The 23,459-nt window shown below is 35.6% G+C and overlaps 1 protein-coding gene across 5 annotated transcripts in view; it reads left to right on the top strand.

The window, feature by feature from the left end:
* Positions 1-23,459, top strand: part of nalcn (sodium leak channel, non-selective) — a 157,902-nt gene that overhangs the window by 9,548 nt on the left and 124,895 nt on the right. For all 5 annotated transcript variants that reach the window (XM_056465471.1, XM_056465468.1, XM_056465470.1 and 2 more), the window contains 5 exons: positions 2,297-2,380; positions 2,495-2,634; positions 2,715-2,843; positions 11,475-11,626; positions 23,168-23,310. In XM_056465471.1, the coding sequence (XP_056321446.1) occupies positions 2,297-2,380; positions 2,495-2,634; positions 2,715-2,843; positions 11,475-11,626; positions 23,168-23,310 (648 nt within the window). The remainder of the gene's footprint in view (positions 1-2,296; positions 2,381-2,494; positions 2,635-2,714; positions 2,844-11,474; positions 11,627-23,167; positions 23,311-23,459) is intronic.

The following is a 23,459-nucleotide window of genomic DNA, read 5'->3' as shown; positions in this document are numbered from 1 at the left end:
TTTAAAAAAGCTTTATTGTTATTTCTTAAACCAAACATTTTATTTGATTTTTTTTATAACTTTCTTTATTGTTTTTTTAACATTCAAATACAATGACTTACAAATTCCGATCTACAACCAATACATAAGAAAGTAAAATAGTAATACATAAATAAAATAAGCCAATAACATTTTTTAATAAAGTAAAAAAAAAAAATACAAAAAATGAAAACTGAATCAAAATACCGATCTTCTGTTTAAATCTAAGTTAGTCTGATCCTTTTCAATTTAAATTTCCTGTAAAATTTATGTTTTTAAAATAAGCTATAAAAGGTTGCCAGATTTTATTAATATTGTATTTCTTTTTTTAGGGAGAATCTGACTTTCTCCAATTCCAAATGTTTCATTACTTGCCTTGTCAAATACACTAGATGTATACTGTACATGGAGCAGCTTTCTGTTTCCAGTTTAATAAAATTAACCTCTGTGCTAGTAGACTGACAAATGGAACTATATTTTGTTCTGGACTGATTTTATCTCAAAGTCAGTAAGTAATGCCTAGAACTGCAATAAAGGGATCGGGATCTATCGGCTTATGACATATTCTTGAGAATGTTAGAATAATCTTTTCCCAGTAAGATGATAATTTTGGAGCTCCAAAACATATGAGCCAGTGATGCTGGCTCTAGTCCACATCTATAAATATCTTACATGGAAGTATCTTACTAAGTTTTTGCTTGGACCAAAGTAAACGATGTATTACTTTGAATTGTATGAGGCCTTGCATATGCCAATGATCTGTGGATCTGATCTCCCATCAGTAATTTCAACACCTAAGTCTTTATCCCAGGAGGATTTTAGGTACTCTAAAGTTGCTGTGTTTGTTAACTGGAAGAGCATTTCATAAATATACAGTTGAGGTCAGAATTATTAGCCCCCCTGTTTATTTTGTCCCACAATTTCTGTTTAATAGAAAGAAGATTTTTTTAAACACATTTATAAACATTATTGTTTTAATAATTAATTTCTAATAACTGAATTCTTTTATCTTTACCATGATGACAGTAAAGAATATTTTACTAGATATTTTTCAAGACACTTCTATACAGCTTAAAGTGACCTTTAAAGGCATAACTAGGTTAATTAGGTTAACTAGGCAGGTTAGGGTAATTAGGCAAGTTATTGTATAACGATGGTTTGTTCTGTAGACTATCGAAAAAAATATATAGCTTAAAGGGGCTGATAATTTTGACCTTAAAATGGCTTTTAAAAAATGTTAAACTGCTTTTATACTAGTTGAAATAAAACAAATAAGACTTTCTCCAGAAGAAAAAATAGTATCAGACATGTTGTGAAAATTTCCTTGCTCTATTAAACATAATTTGGAAAATATTTAAAAAAAGATTTAAAGGGGGGCTAATAATTCTGACTTCAACTGTATATGAAATACCTCCTTTTTATCAGGGTCACTCAAAATTATCATTTCCATTAATGACTGATTTGGGGAATGGTCCAACAGTGGGTTGTTTTGTTTAACATAGTTTCACACCTGGAAATATTTGAAAAAAATGGACCGAGGTAAAATGTGTTTGCTTTAGTTGCTCAAATAAAAGAGATATTTGATCAATAATTATGTCTATAAAATGATAAATTCCTTTTTTAATCTAGTCATCGAACAGTGTATTTTTAAATGAGGGAGCAAATGAATTAATTTTTGTCATAGGGCTTTGGAGGGAGCCAGCTTGCCAGCCAAAAAATATTCGGATCTGGGACCAATTCTTGAGAGTATGTGAAACTACTGGATTTTTTAATAGGTCGGGATGTACAGTATAGTAAGTGAAGGAGAAAATAGTAAAGCTGAAAGTGAAGAAGGATAAAAGCATGTCTCTTAAAACATTTTAAATAATAAAAGTCTATTTAAAATAAACTAGTGAAAGCCTATATGAAACCAATTGCAATTTCCAAAACATACATTTATGCAAGTATACATTTTGGTGGTCATCTCTTTCTGAAATATGAAAGACTTTGAGTTTCTGTCTTTGTTATTAACAGTTATTCACTATTTACCTGCTGCTAACTAGAGACATAGTTTGGTATTTCTCATCACCTGTATTTTTGTGGCTCGTGCTTAAGGTGCTAATTATTAGGGAATGTCTGGCAGGATAAATACCCTTAAGTACTCACACGTCTGTTTGCAGAATTTGACTGGCTCTGTTGTTAACAGCTGCCACAATCTTTCATTAGACCTGCTGAGCAGCTGCCACTCACCTGTGGACTTTCATTTACAGCTTGTCTTATCACCTGCCTCTGTTTCCAGGGAGAAAACTCCTATGTTAAAGACCGCTGGTGCATGTTTGATGGCTTCATGGTGGTCTTCCTCTGGGTCTCTCTTGTGCTTCAGGTGAGGAAACTTCAGTGTTGGTTCCAAAGATAATTGTTTCTTTTAATTTAAGAGAGTACCTCAAGCTCCAGAGGTAGCTCCACTCATCCACCTTTTCCTCTGAATTGTCGAAAGGTGTTTGAAATAGCGGAGCTTGTGGACCAAATGTCACCCTGGGGAATGTTACGCATACCGAGGGCCCTCATTATGATCCGAGTCTTCCGAATCTATTTCCGATTTGAATTGCCACGCAGCCGGATAACCAACATTCTCAAGTAAGAGCTCCATGAGCACAAAGAATGTGAGAAATGTCGGCTTTTTTCATTTCAGCCACTTAATATTCATTTTCTTTCAGGCGCTCAGGGGAGCAGATCTGGAGTGTGACCATATTTTTGCTATTCTTCCTGCTCCTTTATGGAATCCTGGGGGTTCAGATGTTTGGCACGTTCAATCATCATTGTGTCACTAATGAAACAGAAAAAGAGTAAGTCAATTTTGTTACTAGTACTTTCTTTAAACGTAATAAAATGGTTTATCTTAAGGCCACATTATACTTCAAGCTGAAGTACGAAACTAAAGAATGAACTGGTGTGATGTATAAGTGCTGGCCAAAACAAAGTTCAAGATTTTGAAACTGTGTAGCGAAGAGGGCTGCCCGATATTGGACTTTTGCAGTGTGCACTAGTTTTTCATTTGACTTAGCTTGTTCTCGCCATTAAATTGTTAGTTCACCCAAAAAGGAAAATTCAGTTAATTACTGACCCTCATATTGACCCAATGCCCTGAAACCATTGTTCATCTTCAGAACATAAATTTGTCACGATCAGTGGGTGGGTAAAAGGAGCGTGGACTCAGGTGCAGAACTAAATGGGTTTTTATTTATAATAAAATAAAATAAAATAAAATGCAAAAACAAACAACCCCGAGGGGGAAAACATTAACAAACAAACAGGACAGGCTGGCAGGGATCAGGACTGAAACATACAACAGGACATGGCAACATAAAACGACGAACTTAAATTAAAACACAAACAGGTGAACCTAGTAAACCAATAATGCCTAACACATAAACTAATAAACTAAAAAATGACACAAAAGACAACAAGCCATGTGCTCACATAAAACGAGACTAGAAAAAGCAGCCAATAAGAGAACTCATTAACCGCGTGTTCTCAAGACAACACATAAGCACAACACTTAAAGCACACTACAAAAGCATGCGGTCACAATGTAAACATCCAGACACGTGCTAAGACCACCAACAGACACAAGACACGAGCATACGATAGATGAAAACACCTTACCGTGCGTTCACACATATGCAACGCGCATGTTTAATCTCAGCGCCAACCAAAACCAAAACAAACTAGACGGAGATGCTGAGAATGAAACAGTGCCATGCGGACAGAACAAAACATGACTACAAGAGCACGCGTCCTAAGCACGCACAGACCCCGCACATATTTTTATTAATCCTTTGAATCGCTGCATTCAAATCTGTGTTCGAAAAACGCAGAAATCAAGGAAGAGACTGAGTCTTTAGTCTTCTGAGTTAGTTATAAAGTTACAAACAGTCAAATAACACAGAAGTTCTAGGATAACATTTTATAGTTTAGATAAAACCACTGATGTTTATGGTAAAGATTAAAATCACTGTCATGTGCTCAAAAATGAAAGTTGTTGGCAGCAATTACATTACTTAACCAATAGGTGGTGAAAACCAGCCATCAAAAATACTCCACTGAATAATTTTTCAAAAATGATCCATCTAGTAATTAAACATGAAGTTTTATGAGTGAATAACTGAATCATTTATTGAAAATGAGACTAAAAATAAATATGGGTTGTACAATTTATAATGTTCGATTTATACAATTTAGCGTTACGAGCAAAAGTAGTAGTAACAGTGAATTTTTCACAGTACTTAATATTTTATGATTTATTTTTATTCAGCTGATTATTTCTTTATATTATTTGAAAAAAAAATTACAGGATCTAAGTTCTGTTTGTTAAACCAAACGTTTCTTGCAGTACTGTTTTTGTAATAAATGGAAAGCAAATAACATTTGCCTCCTCCCCTTTTTGGCTTATCTGAAAAATGGTCTGATCCATGACTAAAAAACCATTATATGATTCGAACCTTGAGTGAATTTATGATTCACTAAAAAAACCATAATGTGATCCAAACCTTGAGATTTGTGATCTGTTACATCACTAGTGGTTATAGTAACAGATTCATTCATTTTCTTTTCGGCTTAGTCCCTTTATTAATCTGGGGTCGCCACAGCAGAATGAACCGCCAACTTATCCAGCATATGTTTTGCACAGCGGATGCCCTTCCTGCCGCAACCCATCACTGGAAAACATCCACACACTCTCATATACTATGGTCAATTTTTACCACACCCAATTCACCTGTACCGCATATCTTTGGACTGTGGGGGTAACCAGAGCCCCCGGAGGAAACTCACGCGAACACAGGGAGAACATGCAAACTCTACACAGAAATGCCAACATCCCAAGCCAAGGCTCGAACCAGTGACCGTTTTGCTGTGAGGCAAACGTGCTAACTACTGCGCCACCATGCCACCATCATAACAGGATACTTGGGGGAAACAAACATTCAATGTGTGATAAGTGTTTTACACAAGTCATTCTGAATTCTCAAATTCAAAGCCAGATAAATAGCTTTGACCCATGATTGGTCAATGGCGACTATATACAGTATAATGTATGCAACTAATAGATGTGGCTCTGATTTCTTTGAATAGAGATCTTCATCATATCTTCTGCTCAATGTGTCGAGGTCAGACATCCATAAGTAATAGCATAGAGCAGACTACTGTATGAAATGCTTTGTAACTAAATATGACATGACTCTAGCAAACCTATTCACACTGTTATTATCAGATACTTCATTAACTGCAGTATTCACTCCTCTGACATTTTATTTGTGTGTTTACTTTGTTGTTTAGCGGAAAACATGCAGCACATACAGTATTACATATTTATCTAAACATTTCTCTCAGCGTCATGGGCAGCTTTGGATTGTTCACACACAGCATACCACTGCCCAGGTATTTAGCAAACAAGAACTTTGCTGTGAATATATCAGAGCATTCAGATTTAATTGAATAACTCAAGAAGTCAAGAACGTATCTCATTGTGGTGAGTTTTATCACACTCCTTGTGGTTTATTATCCCTAGGATGAATCAGGGGATTTAACATTAGGCTGCAGTTTTTCCTGGCATCGGTGCGAGATAAGAAGTATGCGTCTGTTGCTGTACACCTCCCACACACATCTGTTCTCTGCAATACAAATCCCATCAGCAGCTGTAAATGGTATTAATAACAGATCATCATTTTCATCAGGTGATGTCACGGCCTCTAAACACAGAAAAATAGCCATTTATAAGATGTGTTTGTCTGATTTTTTTCAATTCACACGGAGCCACTTGATAAGCCAACCGAAATGCATGTCTAAAAATGAACGGTAAATCTAGCTGGAACACTCGCTCACATCCAGACTTGAAGCCGTGACGAAAGCAGGGTTGAGCGCAGTCTTAATGCCGTGAGTGAATGGAGCTGTGGAGGTGGTTCTCTTTTAAAACACAGGCCTATTTAATATTCCCTTGCAGATGAGTGGCGTGTCAGAGCCGGCTCTAAAACAAAGAACCTAAACCATCAGCAACAGAGGAGTGTGCTGAGCACTAATCACTATAATTAACATTTCCTGTGTTGCCTGGGCGTCATGCACATGCTCGCCTTTTTTTTCAGCAGACTGGCCTCAATCCGTCTACATGCATGAGAGAAAAGAGTTCTTTGTAACACTTTAGTTTGTCACAATTCACACTATCAACTACTGGATTATTACACGCCTATTAAATATTTTGTTTTAGTTGGAAATACTGTACATCAACATACTGAAATTAAAGTTTCAGCAAATATTGGTTCATCTTACAATGATCTTATTCTACATCCCTAGCAATTCTACCAAATATCTAAACCCAACTACTGTTCTGTGTTATGCAAAAGTACTTAGATAGTCCGTCTTGGGTTATGTGTATAGTTAAAGGTGCAGTAGGTGATTTGTCTTCAGAAACATTTTTTGTTGTGCAGGTTGAAAGTCTCTTCACATTCCAATAGTAATGACTAAAGTAAATGATCTAAATGTATTTATATGTATTTTTATATTATAGGTAAAACGTAAGACTAAAAAATGTTCATCCAATTAAAATTTGTCGGGGGACAATTACCATAATTTTGATAAGTAGCCTAAACTGTCAGTCAACAAATGCAGATTTATACATCTGTGCAGCCGTTCATGCAGATCTGCCTTTTGCATGTGTACGCGTGTTCACATGCACGAGAGAAAGAGAGAGAGAGAGAGAGAGAGAGAGAGAAACAAATTGTGAATCAAAACTTTTTAAAATCCTGAATCAATATTGGTGATACTTTTGCACACTGTAGGAAGGATGACACTATGGCTAAAGTATTTGTTTTAGAAAGGTAATGTTCTGTTTTAAAACTATTTTAGTCACGCAAAGCTTATGTAGAGTTTGTTGTTTTGCGAATGGGTTATATGCACAGAAGTGTTGTTCAGCCACTGAAATCTCCCAGCGAAAGATTGATGTGACTACTTTCAATTTCATAAGGGAACTTTTACAGCATTGATAATGTAGATTTTTATTTAGTTTAACAACAAAACATCAGTAAATAGCGCTATTCCACCTAGCCTGCTTTACTGAGGTGAAGTTGATTTTATATTCACATTGGTTCATTATTGAGCAATGCCAATCTGTGACACGCTCCAATATATTGCTTACCTTGCTACTTTGAATATTTTGTCTGAAATAGCATGCAAGTATGGCTTAGTAATAAGTATAATTTCTGCACCCCGCTGGCCACCCACTAAGCATAAAGCAGTCACTTTAGGACAAAGTTTGTAAGAAGGTGAGAAACGTGCTAGATATAATACAGTTTTTCTTTCAGAATTGTACTATTATAAATTACTATAAAGTTTTCTTACTGGCGAATGGCATGATCTAGTGGGTCTGTCATCTTTGATGTGATCGTTCGGGGTTTCAGGAGGCATGGCTTTGGACAGCAGGGGAATGACTGCGTTTCAAAGATGTTATGTAACTGGTTAGCATTTAGGCAGATCACCTAATGCACCTTTAGGTATTTATATATGTGTTGTTGGTAAGTTACAGTAGTATAGTTTGATTATCGCTCCTGTATGTTAGTAATGTATAGGTATACCGGTATGTTAGTAATGTATAGGTATAAAAAGGCTCTTACGTCCAGTGTAGTGTTCATGTTTATGATTATGTTTATTTGTGTAGCATCATTGTCCTGCGAGACACGGCATTTCATTGCACTGTATGTCCACACGTATAGCAGAACAACAATAAAGCTAAACTTTACTTGACTATTATTAAAGTTCAAATCAATAAGAATTTACCATTTTTATTTTGCTAGTGCACATTGTTCGTCTTTTGTGATGTTAATCCACTGGAAAAAAAGTTTGTTTTGTTGTGGTATTTCTTCTCTGTTGACATCAACTTGAGGGTCACCCTTATTTCCTTAAGCTTGCTATAATAAAATAATGTTTAAAAAGAAAGCCTCACCCACTACTTAATATTCAGTTTCAGTTGGAAGTACATCAACATAATAAAATGAAAGCCTCAGCAATGTTTGGTTCACGCAAATTTTAAGATTTAAGATTTTTAATTGTTTTTAGTACTCATAAAGTATGATCTACAACTTTGGTAATCCTATCCAAAACCTAAACCCAACTACTACCTTACTAACTATTAATAAGAAGCAAATTAATATCGTTTATTGAGCTAATAGTCTTAGTTAATGGTTTGTTAATAGCGAGAATTGTACATTTAAAATAAAGTGTTACAGAGATTTTATATTGTGATATACCTCAACCCAGCACTGACATCCAACATATTATCATTCAAAAGGGGATTGACAATATGAAATAATCATTCTCTGCCATATAAATACATCAGGATTTGCATCATGCAGGTGGAAGTGCATTTTAGAAAAAGTCAGTGTTGATTATCTTGCAGAACTACAGTACGTGTCCTTGGCAAAGTGTTGCTGTTTGAATCACACAGGGATTGCGAGGGAGTTTACCAGACTTGTGCCTGTTGGGAATTCATTTTTAGATTTGTTGTCACGATGCTTTATTTTTCAGGTGCTTAAATATGGATGAGAACAGGCCTCATGACCTTGCCAATCACAAACTGTGACCTTGTTTAGAAAATGCCCCACATTTTTTCTAGCAATTACAGACATAGACTACAGCATGGTACGACAGGTGATCAATATTACAGGCTCAGTTTCTTTCATTTTATTGCCATTTAAGAATACAATATTTACTAATAACACCAATGTTTATGGTATTAATAAAAAGGCATGTCCGTTTTCAAATAAAATTTGAGATATTATATGATGTTGTTAGTATCTTTAGGCTTGTATTATCAGTTTCTTCACAGGCATGATCTTCTTGGTGGATTATTTATCACTGTATAATTAGAGCTATTTTGATTCACCGCTGTGCCTCTGATTGGCCTTTGTGATACTGCAATCAATGATCCCTACTCATTTCGGAGTCCTTAATAAACAATTTGAAAGTATGTCTGGCGAGCCAATTTGAAAGCATTAATTTTCATTAGGGACATCAAGAGCCTCCTGAAGTAACACCTGTGGCCCAAACTAAAGCTGCCTGGGGTGCTCGAATAGATATGATTTGGTCTTCCAGGGACATTATAAAAATGCAAGCATAAAAATATGATTGTCAGTGCTATTTAAGGTGCCATTTTTTTTTAAATATATTAAACGTCTGAGAGAATGATGAGAACATTTTCATTTTTGGGCAAACTATCACTTTTACTGTTGCTATGGTAGCAAACAATACAAAGAGAAAAGATAAATTATATATATGTTTTTGCTTGTTTTGCAGTGTATCTAATAGCCCTTAAAGGGCACCTATGACGAAAATCATCTTTTGTAAGCTGTTTGGACAGAACTGTGTGTACGTATAGTGTGTCCACAGTCATATTGGAGTGATATAAAGTATATAAGATATATAAGAGACAAAAAGTCTCGTTTTAAATTTCCTGATGTTAAAATAAGACCCAAATCTCTCCCATTTTGAGGCCCACCACAACGTGATGTAGGAGTGCGGTTTCCCCGCTCACTGAATTGATTGACAGCCGCATATTAACATCTCTCTGTAATAACGAGTATAATCATATCAACAAGACAGGACGTGTGCAAAGCAATTGCCGCTGTGATCATTAATCATCATCAAATGTGATCAAGAATAAGTTTTAAAGGGCACCTTTGATGAAAATCATCTTTATTTAAGCTGCTTGGACAGAGCTGTGTGTAGGTATAGTGTTTCCACAGTCATATTGGGGTGATATGAAGACAATAAGTCTTATTTTTTTATTTTTATTTTTTTTTCTTGATGTTAAAAAAGGATCCAAATCCCTCCTATTTTGAGGCAACTTGACGTGGGAGTGTGGTTTCCTCGGCCACTGAATTTATTGACAGCTTCATATTAACATGTCTCCATAGTAATAAATGTAATCATATCAACAAGACAGGACATGCGCAAAGCAACTGGGAATAAAAGGTCTGTTCAGTTCGCTGTGATCATCAATCATCATCAAATGTGATCAAGAGTGAGTTTTACAAGTTTAACACGTTTTTAAAACAGTGCATGTTTGGAATGAATTATTGCGTTTTACTTCAGCTTTACTTTATCACCACAGCCGCGTGTCTACAATTGTAAAAGAAGACGCTTCAGTCCCGGTTTGTAGATATTAAATCAGGTTTATTTTGTACATTTAACATAATTGATATCCATACAGCAGTGGATATTACATGTATCCTGTCACATTTGCCATACAGTAGTGTTCACGTATATACGAATGGCAAAAACAGTGCAAAGTTAAACGCACTCACGTTGTGTGTGTGTGTGTGTGTGTGTGTGTGAGTGCGCACGTGACGTTTGTAATGACATTGTTGCAGAAAGGCTTGAATTAACTCCACAACAAATACATCAAATAATCATTGGGAACTTTCTTACTGTAGTAATTCTCACAAACGTTATGTGAGATCTGTTTCCTTTGTGTCTGTCACTGTGCTGTCTATTTGACGCTGCCAAAGATTGAGGTACACTCTGACAGGCACGTGGGAACAGTGGGCGGGAAGAACTACCATTAAAGACACAGGCAACAAAAACAGCTACATTGTGTTCAGAGCAGAAAATTCCAATATTATGACAGGTATAATAAATAATCTGATGGGTAAAAGTCTTGACAAAAGACTTCTCTTGAATCTTGAAAAGGGTCAAATTTGTGCCCTTTAAAACATGAACATATAATGAAATCAAATCGAGAGGGAAAGACAGTATATTCTTTATATGCTATGTACGTATAATGAAATTTACATTTCTTAATTTCTTACCCACAGCCAAAATATACTGTATCCTTTTTTATATTTGAAACAAGAAAATAATTTTATCAGAGAATATATATTAATTCAGTATACAAGTAAATATTTAGATAAGTATCCAAGTAAATATTTAATAAAAATACATACATATTTTGACTGTGTGCATATATCAAAATTTTGTTTCTGTGAAAGTGAAGTGAAAAAAAGCTTTAATTTTCAATAATACTGGTATTTAAAGCTGTTTCAGTTACACTGGGTTACCATTGAGATAAAGAGTTATGCATTTAATACTACTTTAATATTAATTTAGATTTACTCTATTGCTATAGTTAACAGTTTGTTAGTGATAGCACAACTTTATAAGAAATGACACGAAGGTTTTGAAATTTCATATTTTTTCCCCTTCTTACATTAAACCTGTGTTTCCTGTACAGGGCAATTATAGTCAAACCTGTTAGCAAATACGCTTGTCAGTCCCAAATGCTAACTGTGTGGATGTTGCCAAAGAGAACTGGGATAGCACTGTTAGTCTGTGAGAAAACACCAGATGGCCTGTTACAATATAATGGTTAATTTGATCAGATATAACATTTGATGATGATTCTTTGAAAACGTACTCTGGTCTTTTTCCAGTAAAGTGACATGGAACAGCCTAGCAATCCCGGATACACATTGCTCTCCGAACGGAGAGGGATATCAGTGTCCAATGGGCTTTAAGTGTGTGGATCTGGAAGATTATGGACTCAGTAGACAGGAACTTGGATACAGTGGATTCAATGAGCTCGGTAAGTCACTGCAACACTTAACATTTGCCCACAATCCATACTAAATTTTATATATATATATATATATATATATATATATATATATATGTATGTATATATATGTATATATACATATACATATATATATATATATATATATATATATATATATATATATATATATATATATATATATATATATATATATATATATATATATATATATATATATATATATATATATACATATACATATATATATATATATATACATATATACATATATATATGTATGTATATATATGTATATATTTACATTTACATTTACATTTAGTCATTTAGCAGACGCTTTTATCCAAAGCGACTTACAAATGAGAACAAGGAAGCAATTTACACATCTATAAGAGCAACAGTGAATAAGTGCTATAGACAAGTTTCAGGTGTGTAAAGTCTAAGAAGCAAAGCATTTGTTAAAAATTTTTTTTTTTTTTTTTTTTTGGAGAGAGAGAGAGGGCACCATTAGTGGTATAGCCAGAGAGGCAGTTGAAGATTATGAAGGAAAGTGGAGACTAAACAGTTGCGTTTTTAGTCGTTTCTTGAAGACAGCAAGTGACTCTGCTGTTCTGATGTAGTTAGGGAGTTCATTCCACCAACTGGGCAGATTGAATGTGAGAGTTCGGGAAAGTGATTTCTTCCCTCTTTGGGATGGAACAACGAGGCGACGTTCATTCACAGAACACAAGTTTCTGGAGGGCACATATATCTGCAGAAGTGAGAGCAGATATGAAGGAGCCAAGCTAGAGGTCACTTTGTAAGCAAACATCAGAGCTTTGAATTTGATGCGGGCAGCAACTGGCAGCCAGTGCAAACGGGTGAGTAGCGGAGTGACATGTGCTCTTTTGGGTTCATCATAGACCACTCGTGCTGCTGCGTTCTGAAGCAGCTGAAGAGGTTTGATAGAACTAGCTGGTAGCCCGGCTAGCAGAGAGTTGCAATAGTCCAGTTTGGAGAGAACAAGAGCTTGAACAATGAGTTGAGCTGTATGTTCAGATAGGAAGGGTCGGACCTTTCTGATGTTGTAGAGTGCGAATCTGCAAGATCGATCAGTTCTAGAAATGTGGTCAGAGAAGTTCAGTTGGTCATCAATTGTTACTCCAAGGCTTTTTACCATTTTGGATGCAGTGATGGTTGCTCTGTCCATCTGGATTGAAAAGTTATGGTGAAGAGTCGGGTTGGCAGAAACTTCAAGCATTTCCGTTTTCGTGAGGTTAAGCTGGAGATGATGATCTTTCATCCAGTGTGAAATGTCTGACAGGCAGGCTGAAATGCGAGCTGGAACAGAGGGATCGTCAGGGTGAAAAGAGAGGTATAGCTGGGTGTCATCAGCATAGCAGTGGTAGGAAAAACCATGTTTCTGGATGACTGTTCCTAAAGATGCCGTGTAGATAGAGAAGAGAAGTGGCCCAAGAACAGAGCCCTGAGGTACCCCAGTGTTTAGATGCTGTAGGTTGGACACTTCTCCCCTCCACGACACCCTGAATGACCTGTCCGAGAGGTAGGAACTGAACCATTGAATAACAGTGCCTGCGACGCCCAGTGACTCAAGCGTAGATAGCAGGATCTGGTGGTTTACAGTGTCAAAAGCAGCTGATAAATCCAGCAAGATGAGGACAGATGATTTAGAGTCTGCTTTAGCCAGTCTGAGATCCTCCACGACTGAGAGCAGGGCAGTCTCAGTTGAGTGGCCTTTCTTAAAGCCAGATTGCTTGTTGTCCATGAGGTTGTTTTGAGTAAGAAAGTCTAGGACTTGATTGAACACTACTTTCTCCAAAATCTTGGCCATGAATGGAAGCAGGGATACCGGTCGGTAGTTTTCAAGTAGCATTTGATCCAGGTTGGGTTTCTTTAGCAGTGGGGTTACCCTAGCCTGCTTAAATGAAGTAGGGAATAGACCAGAGTCAAGAGATGTGTTAATTATGTGAGTCAGTGTTGGTATGACTGCAGGAGAAATAGCTTGCAAGATATGAGAGGGAATAGGATCAAGCGGACAGGTGGTTGCATGGCTTGATAGCACGAGATTGGACACCTCAGACTCAGAGAGCTGGGAAAAAGAGGTGAGTGTGTGTGGTGTTGGTGGTGTATCTTGCGTGTTTGTTGTAGGTGCAGCAAATTGAGCACTGATTTTTGCAGTTTTGGTGCAAAAGAATGTAGCAAAGTCATCAGTAGTGAGTGTGGAGGATGCTGGTAAAGGAGGAGGATAGAGGAGGGAGGAAAATGTTTTAAAAAGTAAGCGAGGATTGGTGGCACTGTTGACTTTCTGACGGAAGTATGTCTGCTTTGCAGAAGTAACCTCAGTCGAGAAAGAAGAGAGAAGAGTTTGGTATGTTATGAGCTGTTCAGGATTTTTTGTTTTTCGCCAAATTCTCTCAGCAGCCCGAAGTTTTGAGCGATGCTCACGGAGAACATCAGAGAGCCAGGGTGCAGGAGGACTGGCCCGGGTTGGTCTGGATATAATAGGGCATAGTCTGTCTAGGCATGATGTTAGCGTGGAGCAGAGTGTATCAGTGGCACTGTTCGTATCAAGTGCAGAGAGTTTGCAAGATGGAGGAAGAGAGTTAGAAACAATGGTGGATAGTCTAGTGGGTGAGAGAGAGCGTAGGTTTCTGCGAAAGGCAACTAGAGTTGGAGTGTGTGGCGGCTCAGGAGTAATGTGGATGTTGAGAGAGAGAAGGAAATGATCCGATGTTTGTAGTGGAGTTACTAGTGTTTGATCAGCGAGGCAATGTCGAGTGTAAATAAGGTCTAGTTGATTACCTGATTTGTGAGTAGCAGAAGTAGGTGCTCTTTGAGGTCGAAAGATGCAAGCAGAGTCTGGAAGTCAGCAGCTTGAGGTCTTTCAATGTGGATGTTGAAGTCACCTAGCACCAACAAGGGAGTGTCATAATCAGCAAAAGATGAGAGAAGAGCATCCAGTTCATCTAAGAAGTGACCTAATATACCCGGTGGGCGGTAGATGATAACCACATTTATGCGGAAGGGGTGGATAATGGTGACTGCATGGAATTCAAAAGAGCTGATTTTTGGCAGGGACGGTCTCTGAGTGAATTTCCATTCATACATATACATATATATATATATATACATATACATATACATATATATATATATATATATATATATATATATATATATATATATACATATACATATACATATACATATACATATATATATATATATATATATATATATATAAATATATATATATATATATATATATATATATATATATATATACATATATATACATATACATATACATATACATATATATATATATATATATATATATATATATATATATATATATATATATATATATATATATATATATATATATATATATATATATACACATATACACACACACAGATGAAGTCAAAATTATTATCCTGCCTCTGAATTTTTTTTTTCAAATATTTCCTGAATGATGTTTAACAGAGCACAGTGTTCCCTATAATATTTGTTTCTTCTGGAGAAAGTCTTATTTGTTTTATTTTGGCTAGAATAAAAGCAGTTTTATTATTTTTTTAAAACAAATATAGTCAGTATTATTAGCCCCCTTAAGCAATATTTTTTTCGATAGTCTACAGAACCAAACAGTTATACAATGACTTGCCTAAATACCCTAACTTGCCCAATTATCCTAATTAACATAGTTAAGCCTTCAAATTGGACTTAGGGCTGAATATCTTGAAAAAAATTCTAGTAAAATATTATGTAGTATTTCATTCACATCTGCAGCTGACGTCAGAACAGCAGAAACCATTGCTACTTCACCAACGTCACTTCAGAGCTAGTATTTGAATGATTCTCTAACGTAATATCTAAAGTGATGACAAAACAGGTGATTTTGCTGACATTTTATGATTGAAATGCCATCAGCCTATAGAGATTTCCCAGTATTTCTGTGTTGCAATCGGGAGATCACTATAATTATCTCAGAAAAAGCTAAAGCAGCGCAATCACTATCAGATGACTGTTGTGTTTGTGATGAGAAAAATGCTAAACACATGCAGGCATTTGTTCTTTCTTTCTTTTTACTGGACTAGTCTGCAGTTACAAAAACAGGAGACTCATTAGAAGCAAACAGATGGCCAACTAAAACGTAACTCTTGGTTATACAAAGAGTGGCCAGCTCAAAATACATACATTCCTGATATGCAAGTCCCATCTTACACTCAATACACTACAGTTATATGGTATAAATACAGCACTACAACATACAAAAGAGAGAGATCGACATAGAATGTCATTTACCTGTTTAATAATGATTTGATAGGCGACGTGGTGACGCAGTGGGTAGCACGTTCGCCTCACAGCAAGAAGGTCACTGGTTCGAGCCTCGGCTGGGTCAGTTGACATTTCTGTGTGGAGTTTGCATGTTCTCCCTGTGTTCACGTAGGTTTCCTCCGGGTGCTCCGATTTCCCCCACAGTCCAAAGACATGTGGTACAGGTGAATTGCGTATGCTGAAATTGACCATAGTGTGTGTCTGAATAAGTGTGTATGGATGTTTCCCAGTGATGGGTTGCGGCTGGAAGGGCATCCGCTGCGTAAAACATATGCTGGATAAGTTGGCAGTTCATTCCGCTTGGCGACCCCAAATTAATAAAGGGACTAAGCCGAAAAGAAAATGAATGAATGAATAATGATTTGATTAGCTGTAGTTAGAAATTACGCTGTTTTTATCCTATAAGGACTTATAATGTGGTCTCTGTTGCCATCTTGTGGATAAACAATGGCTGTTTCTCAATTCCAAGAACGCAGAGAACAGACTTGCGTCCTGTGAGAAATGAGATGCTGCCTTCCTGAGGGTCACATTACCTTTACGCGTTTTTAATGGAAAATTATTTAAACATTACAGGATTCATACAACGATTTATTGTTTTCCCCCCTTTTCACAATATATACTATGCATAAAGACTTTACAAATATACATTGTAAAATACAAATAAAACAGATTTTAATACAAATTTTAGCAAATAAACGCCCTTAATGTGTTTATGCTTTTATTAAGATTTTTATGGTGATGTTTACTTTTACCGTTTCATTTAGGGAAACTCCTGAGATAAATAAGTTATATCCCTGAAATTTCATAATAACTCTATATAAAATGCTGCGCTTACTACCTCTGGTCACAATGACTTCCGAACTCGCTCTAGAAGTCCCAGAGGTCATGTGCATTGGTGCGTCCTTGATATCAAGAACACATCCGGGAAGTTTCACGCATCCTTTGTTCTTGCGGTCTTGAGTATTGGAACTGAACTTTGGCAGTTGATGATGACGTTGCTTGAGAACACAAGGACGCAAGATCGCTGAAGAACGCATATTGAGAAACAGCCAATGTCAATGTTATTTGCAGAATATCGCACGGCTATCAGCCAATCAGATTCAAGGACCAGACAACTGTTTTATAAATAAATAAAAAAATAAATATATTTTGTGTATATATATATATATATATATATATATATATATATATATATATAGAGAGAGAGAGAGAGAGAGAGAGAGAGAGAGAGAGAGAGAGAGAGAGAGAGAGAGAGAGAGAGAGAGAGAGAGAGAGAGAGAGAGAGAGAGAGAGAGAGAGACCATCGTGCTAACCACTGCACCACAGTGAGGTTAAATATATATAGATATATAGATATAGATATATATATATATATATATATATAGATGTATAGATATATAGATATATATATATATATATATATATATATATATATATATATACATATATATATATATATATATATATATATATATATATATATATATATATATATATATATATATATATATAACCTCACTGTGGTGCAGTGGTTAGCACGATGGTCTCACAGCAAGAAGGTCGCTGGTTCGATCCCAGGTCAGTTGACATTTCTGTGTGGAGTTTGCATGTTCTTCCCGTCTTCTGCCCCCACAGTCCAAAGACATGTGGTGTATATGTATATATATATATATATATATATATATATATATATATATTGTGTTTTATTGTTAGTTTTTCTTTGTACATTTTCATTTGTTCTGCTGTTCCAAAAAAGATTATATAATGAATTTTTTTTTTCTTTTTTTTTTATCAAAGAACTCCCCTTGCACACCGTAAAAGCATTATGCCTGTACTATTTACCTGGAAATGTGAACCCAGTTTATTTAGTTTTAGCTGTCAGTGGAAAAGTATAATTATTATTTCTGCCCTTTGCAATTACTCAAAGTGATTAAGAGCAATTATGTCTTTTTTTTGACAGTGTGTGATTAATTGTAATGTTGTTCGACGCATTTCGAGTTTATAAATGCACTATATGCAAGCCAACACATAAATGCTCTCTTTTGCCGCATTTATTACATGTAATGTTTTCAGTAAAGCTCATATTTCAAAGCATTGTGAAGGCAGCTTCACAAATAGAGCGGTTTATTTAAAGACCTTGATCTGTATGAAGCAGTATGCCACATTTTTATCGCTTTTATTTGAGATAAATCCACAAGAAAGGTACACAGAGCAGTGCCACTAATCTCCAAATAACCATGAAGGGAGGCTTTTCCCTGAAAAACAGACGTGGCTTTGAACCGTTGACTTACAGAACACAGAGATCTGCAAAAGGGCCCTTCTTCATCCTCTTTATGAAGTTCGGAACACAGATAAGTCATGTGTAAGTCAACCAGAACTGCTCATGCATCTGTGATCTGTCATCCATTCATCCGTGTTCACAGTGCGCTTTGAAGCCTCAGTAACAATGCCTTTTTTTTGGATTTCAAAATTCAGTGATGCAGAAACATAAAAATGATTGGATATTATTATTTGATTATTCAGTAACTTTTTTTTCTTTCTATTATTATTTTTTTTAAATAAACTTTTATTTGCACCCCATTTTCCCTCTTTAATCTTTAGGTTAAAACAATAATTCATCTAAAACTGAAAATTCTGTCAATACTAGTTACTAACCCCAAATACTAACCCCAATCAGACACACCTGGGCTAGCTAATCAAGCTTTTACTAGGCTTTCTAGAAACATTCATGCAGGTGTGTTGAGGCAGGTTGGAGCTAAAATCTACAGGACACCGGCCCTCTAGGACCGAGTTGGGCACCCCTATGATAGAAGATACTCTGAAGAATGTTGGAAGCTGGTAGGCATTGACTTCTGTAGTATATTTTTTCCCCTTATGGATTTCAGTGTCTACCAGTTTCCAAAAGTTTTCAAAATATCCTCTTTTGTGTTCAACAAGAAAAAAGTAAAGGGAGAGTAAACTGTCAGTAATTTTGTATTTTTGATTGAAATATCACTTAAATAATTTAATGATTTACATGTATTTATTTTATAAATATTAAATCTTATGTTTAGTTTGATTTAAAGCTTGTTTAGAAACATGTTTAGAAACATGAACACAGTCAAGATTTTTGGAATATTAGTGCTTATTGATTGTTTATAGGGCTGCACAATATATCATTTTAGCATCAATATCGCAATGTGTGAATATGCAAGTCACATCGCAGGATGAGCAATGTGAAGTCAGGATTATAGTTGAGCAGGTACAACAGCTCAGAACACATGAGAATTGCTGGAGTCATTTTAGTTTAACCATAATAAAGTGAACGTTTAAGGTCTGTGTAATCATTTTAAGCAAGTTTAAAGTATTTTGGCACAAGGAATTAATGTTTTTAGCTTTAACAAAGTTAAACCGTTTTCACAAATCTGTTATAAATCATTTAACGGTTATCAGCATCTTAAGTCCTTTAAAGTTTTTAATATTTTTATTTTGTAAAAACGTATGAACATTTATATGTACAGTATTTATGTATATAAAATATCATCTTTGTTTCAAATTACAAAAAACGAATTACCGCTTGTGCGAGTGTTTTAAAATGCAGCATCTATGAGACAGGACAGCAAATTTGACGTTATTCTCTCCTCTGGTTGCTGTCATCAATCTCACCCAATTTTTTTTCCTTTTTCTGACCATCTTTATAATATCATTGTGAAGTTTCTTTTTTATTATTTGAGCAAATAAGATTGTAAAAAAGCTTTCCCATCTATGATGACTTCCGTTACTGAGAAACCCAGAAGTGTGAAAATGGTCTATTGCATTTGATAATTTACACAATGAAGAACTTGCAGCTTTGTTTTCTATTTCTGTATACCTGTATACTGTAAACTCCTTGATTTGTATATTTACTCTGCTTGTAATTTATTATATTTAATGCAGATGTACTCCCTATTAAAATCATCCCAATCAATCAAAAATGATAAGTTATTTTGTGAAATATCGCAATATAAATTGCAGAAAGTCAAATTATCGCAATGTACATTTATTCCAATATAGTGCACCCCTAATAGTCTATTTGTATTGTCATTATGTAAGTCTTTATACACTCTTTTTTTAGGCTATCCAGTAACAGGAATGAGAACAGAGTTGCTTTTTCTTCTTTGCTAGTCATCTCTGGACAGTGATTTATCCTTAAGTGATATTTAATGGGGCTTCTTACTTTGCCAAGTGCATTTGCTTCTTATTCATCCAGGGAAAAGCTCTGTCGATGTTTATACTAAAGTATGTGCTATAATGTGAATTACATATCGATTCAACACAGTTTTGTTCCAAAGCCAAATGCAATAATGTCTTTTATTAATATGGGTCTGCGTAAAAGATATGTGAAAGGTTGGTGAAACTAACCTTTCCAGGACTCTGCCAGTGTCCTTGGCCCATTCTGACTCTGAACCTGGTGGGAAATGGCAGGAAGCAGAACTGAGTGGCATGCTTCCTGCTGTCTTTTGGCAGCCATATCGCAGCATGGCATTATGGGTCACCGTGAGTGCACAGATAACATCATTGAGGGCTTGGGACCTCATATGCTGTGTTTAAGAAAAAGTCACTTGTTTATGGTGTGATTTCTAAGCTGTATGAGAAACTGTAACATTTTATGGTACCTTTATTATAATGGACATTTTGTTGATTATAAAGTGGGTAACTTTTGAACTTGAAGTCATTAGAGTATTATTGTAATGGTTTTCTTACAAAACATGGAAGTGCAGATCCATTACCTACAAAATATAGTATGTTGTGTAATTAATTACATGGGCTCATTATTCAGTCTTTTTTGTGTAATGGTGTGCCTAAATTCAAATTTGTGTCTTGTGAAGAGAAACACAAAGGGCCCTATCCTACAACTGGTGCAATAATAAGTGTTTGTCGTGATTTGTTGCTATTTTCAGACCAACACAACTCTAATTTTCCCATTTTGCACCACGTTGTTTAAATAGTAAATCCATTTGCGCCACTTTGTGGGTGTTTCAGTCTAGAAAGGAGGTGTGTGTGAGAGGTGCATTGTTGCCGTGTTGCTGATTTGAGCAACTAAAATATACTGCGCAATTAACTGCAAAATATACTGCTGAAAGCAGGTCTAAAGTCCAGTGCAAAGTGTGTTAGTTGTGTGCCTTAAATGCTTTCATAGTGCTTCATACACGTAGGATGTGCAGCAATACGCAAATATCTTTACATATGAAAAAGAAATAAACGATTAAAATATTACAAAATTATTACTTTCTACGTAAATTTAAAAATGGTCACACTTTAATTTGATGGTCCGTCCGTTCAGTTTAAGTTGCATTGCATCTACATGTCAACTAATTCTTAGTAGATTATAAGTAGACTGTTAGGTTGGGGTTATGGTTAGTGTAAGTTGACATGTACTTGCAAAGTTTTTTATATAGTCAGTTGTGCCTATATAAAAATTTCAAATGTCTGTTTAGCAGCAGTATTAACATATGTTAAGCAGACAGTCTACTTATACTCAAGTGGACCATCGAAATAAAATGTTACTATAAATTAGAACCTAATTTAGAAATAGGGTTAAAACAAATCTTAACAAGATTAAGCTTAACAAACTAAATTAAATATGTAGGCTGATGGATGTCTTCAGTGGAGTGCGTACAACACTGTTTCCTTATCCATGAAAGTAAAGGAGTAAAGTAAAGAGTAAAAGTTAAGTAAAGAGAAAGTAAAGAGTTCGAATGGAGGAAGCTCATTCTTTATCCTCGCACTGCAGATGGTCTGTTTAACTGTTTTCTCTTTAGTGAAGCGTTCAGTTTTTCCACTTACAAAGTCCACCATGTAAATAGCAAATGCACCATGGCATCACGCAACTGACTCTTAAAGGGAATGGGAGATGAGACTCTGATTGATTTAATGCTTGTTATGCTCAAAACACACCCATAACTCATTACAAGAATAAGCACAACCCTGTTAGGCCATGCACCACGGCGTAAACCATATTTTTACATCCTTAAAATAGCAAAAGTGGATTCGGACACGTCCTTAATGCTTTAGCGCCATGTGCTGTAGACTCTAAATGCACCTAGATCGTTAAAGTAGAGCCCTATATTTCCATACAGAAGATGAAATTAACAAATGCCATATATAATAAAAAAGTGATTTTATTGTCAATGTATGCTTGTATTTTTTAAGATTGCTGGGAATTTTTTGGAACAAAACAAATGAAACTCAATTAACCAGTCACTACTTATATTTTCTGTCTGTTATGTGCTTTGTCATTGTGTAATTTATTTTTTGGATATTTCTCAATATTCTCAATAGTAATTTTTATTCAGTATAACTTCAACCTACACTTAATTTAATTCAGTTGGTTGTCAGGATTTCTTTTTTCAACTATTTCTAATTTTCAACAAAGTTTAATGAAGTTTCTTTTTTTTCTGCTTTTCTATTTCATAATTAGTTTTACTTTGAATAAATTTGAGGGTTTTTTATTTAATGACAGCAGCATTACGCAATAAATTTAGAGAACAATAATTTTAGGGTTAAAACGATCACATTTTATTTTGAGCATTGATTTATAAAGGAATAATCTTTAATCAGAGATCATTACTTCTGCAGGTAAAGTTGATGTACAATACCTATAGTGAGCAATCATTTAGCATGCTCTTTACCTCTGTAATTATGTCATGATGTTCATCTTGTTTTTATTGCATGAAAAATACAATGACATTCTCTCCTTTTGTACACAGGATTTGGAACTGTGTGTGGGTGTCTAAACAACAGAATTAATGCCGTAAATAATAACAGACTATTCATTTAAGTTCCACAAACACTTGTTCTCTTTGCTCTTGTCTTTTATTAAAAAAAAATCACACTTGCATGATCAAAAAGACATAATATAGCATATCCATGAAAGCAGTCCATCTCTGAGTGTATAGTTCTTCGTTTAGCCAAGTTCCTTTGATATAAAGATACTGTTGTACTTCAGCATGACATGGAATGTCAAGAATTAAGATAACCATCATTTGGAGAGCGGGAAATGCATAGCTGGGTAACAGGAAGCACCTGACAAGGTTTGCTAATGCCAAGATTCTGTTTATGTCTGAATTTTTGTGTCTCGGTGCCCAGTCAGACCACTCTGGGGGCACAAGAAAATCTCAAACATGAGCCTTCTCCCCCTCCTCTGTCCTCTGGCGTCCCCGTGGTGACCCTTGTTGTCTCTTCTTGCAGGCACCAGTATATTCACTGTATATGAGGCTGCGTCTCAGGAGGGCTGGGTCTTCATCATGTATCGAGCCATCGACAGCTTCCCACGCTGGCGCTCATATTTCTACTTCCTCACGCTCATCTTCTTCCTCGCCTGGCTGGTCAAGGTGGAAAAATCCTTTTGTTCTCACACCAGTGATTTGACAAAACTTAGTCATAATCTGGACATGGGTCCTTCAGTTTATAGAAGTGTCAGGGTTATTCTAGGTGTCTCATACAGTATATTGTGCTGTATTATACTTGCAGTTTATATATG

The sequence above is a fragment of the Danio aesculapii genome, chromosome 9 (assembly GCF_903798145.1).
Source record: "Danio aesculapii chromosome 9, fDanAes4.1, whole genome shotgun sequence".
Taxonomy (NCBI): domain Eukaryota; kingdom Metazoa; phylum Chordata; class Actinopteri; order Cypriniformes; family Danionidae; genus Danio; species Danio aesculapii.
Note: the sequence above shows the minus strand (reverse complement) of the source record. Positions and strands in the feature narration are given on the sequence as shown.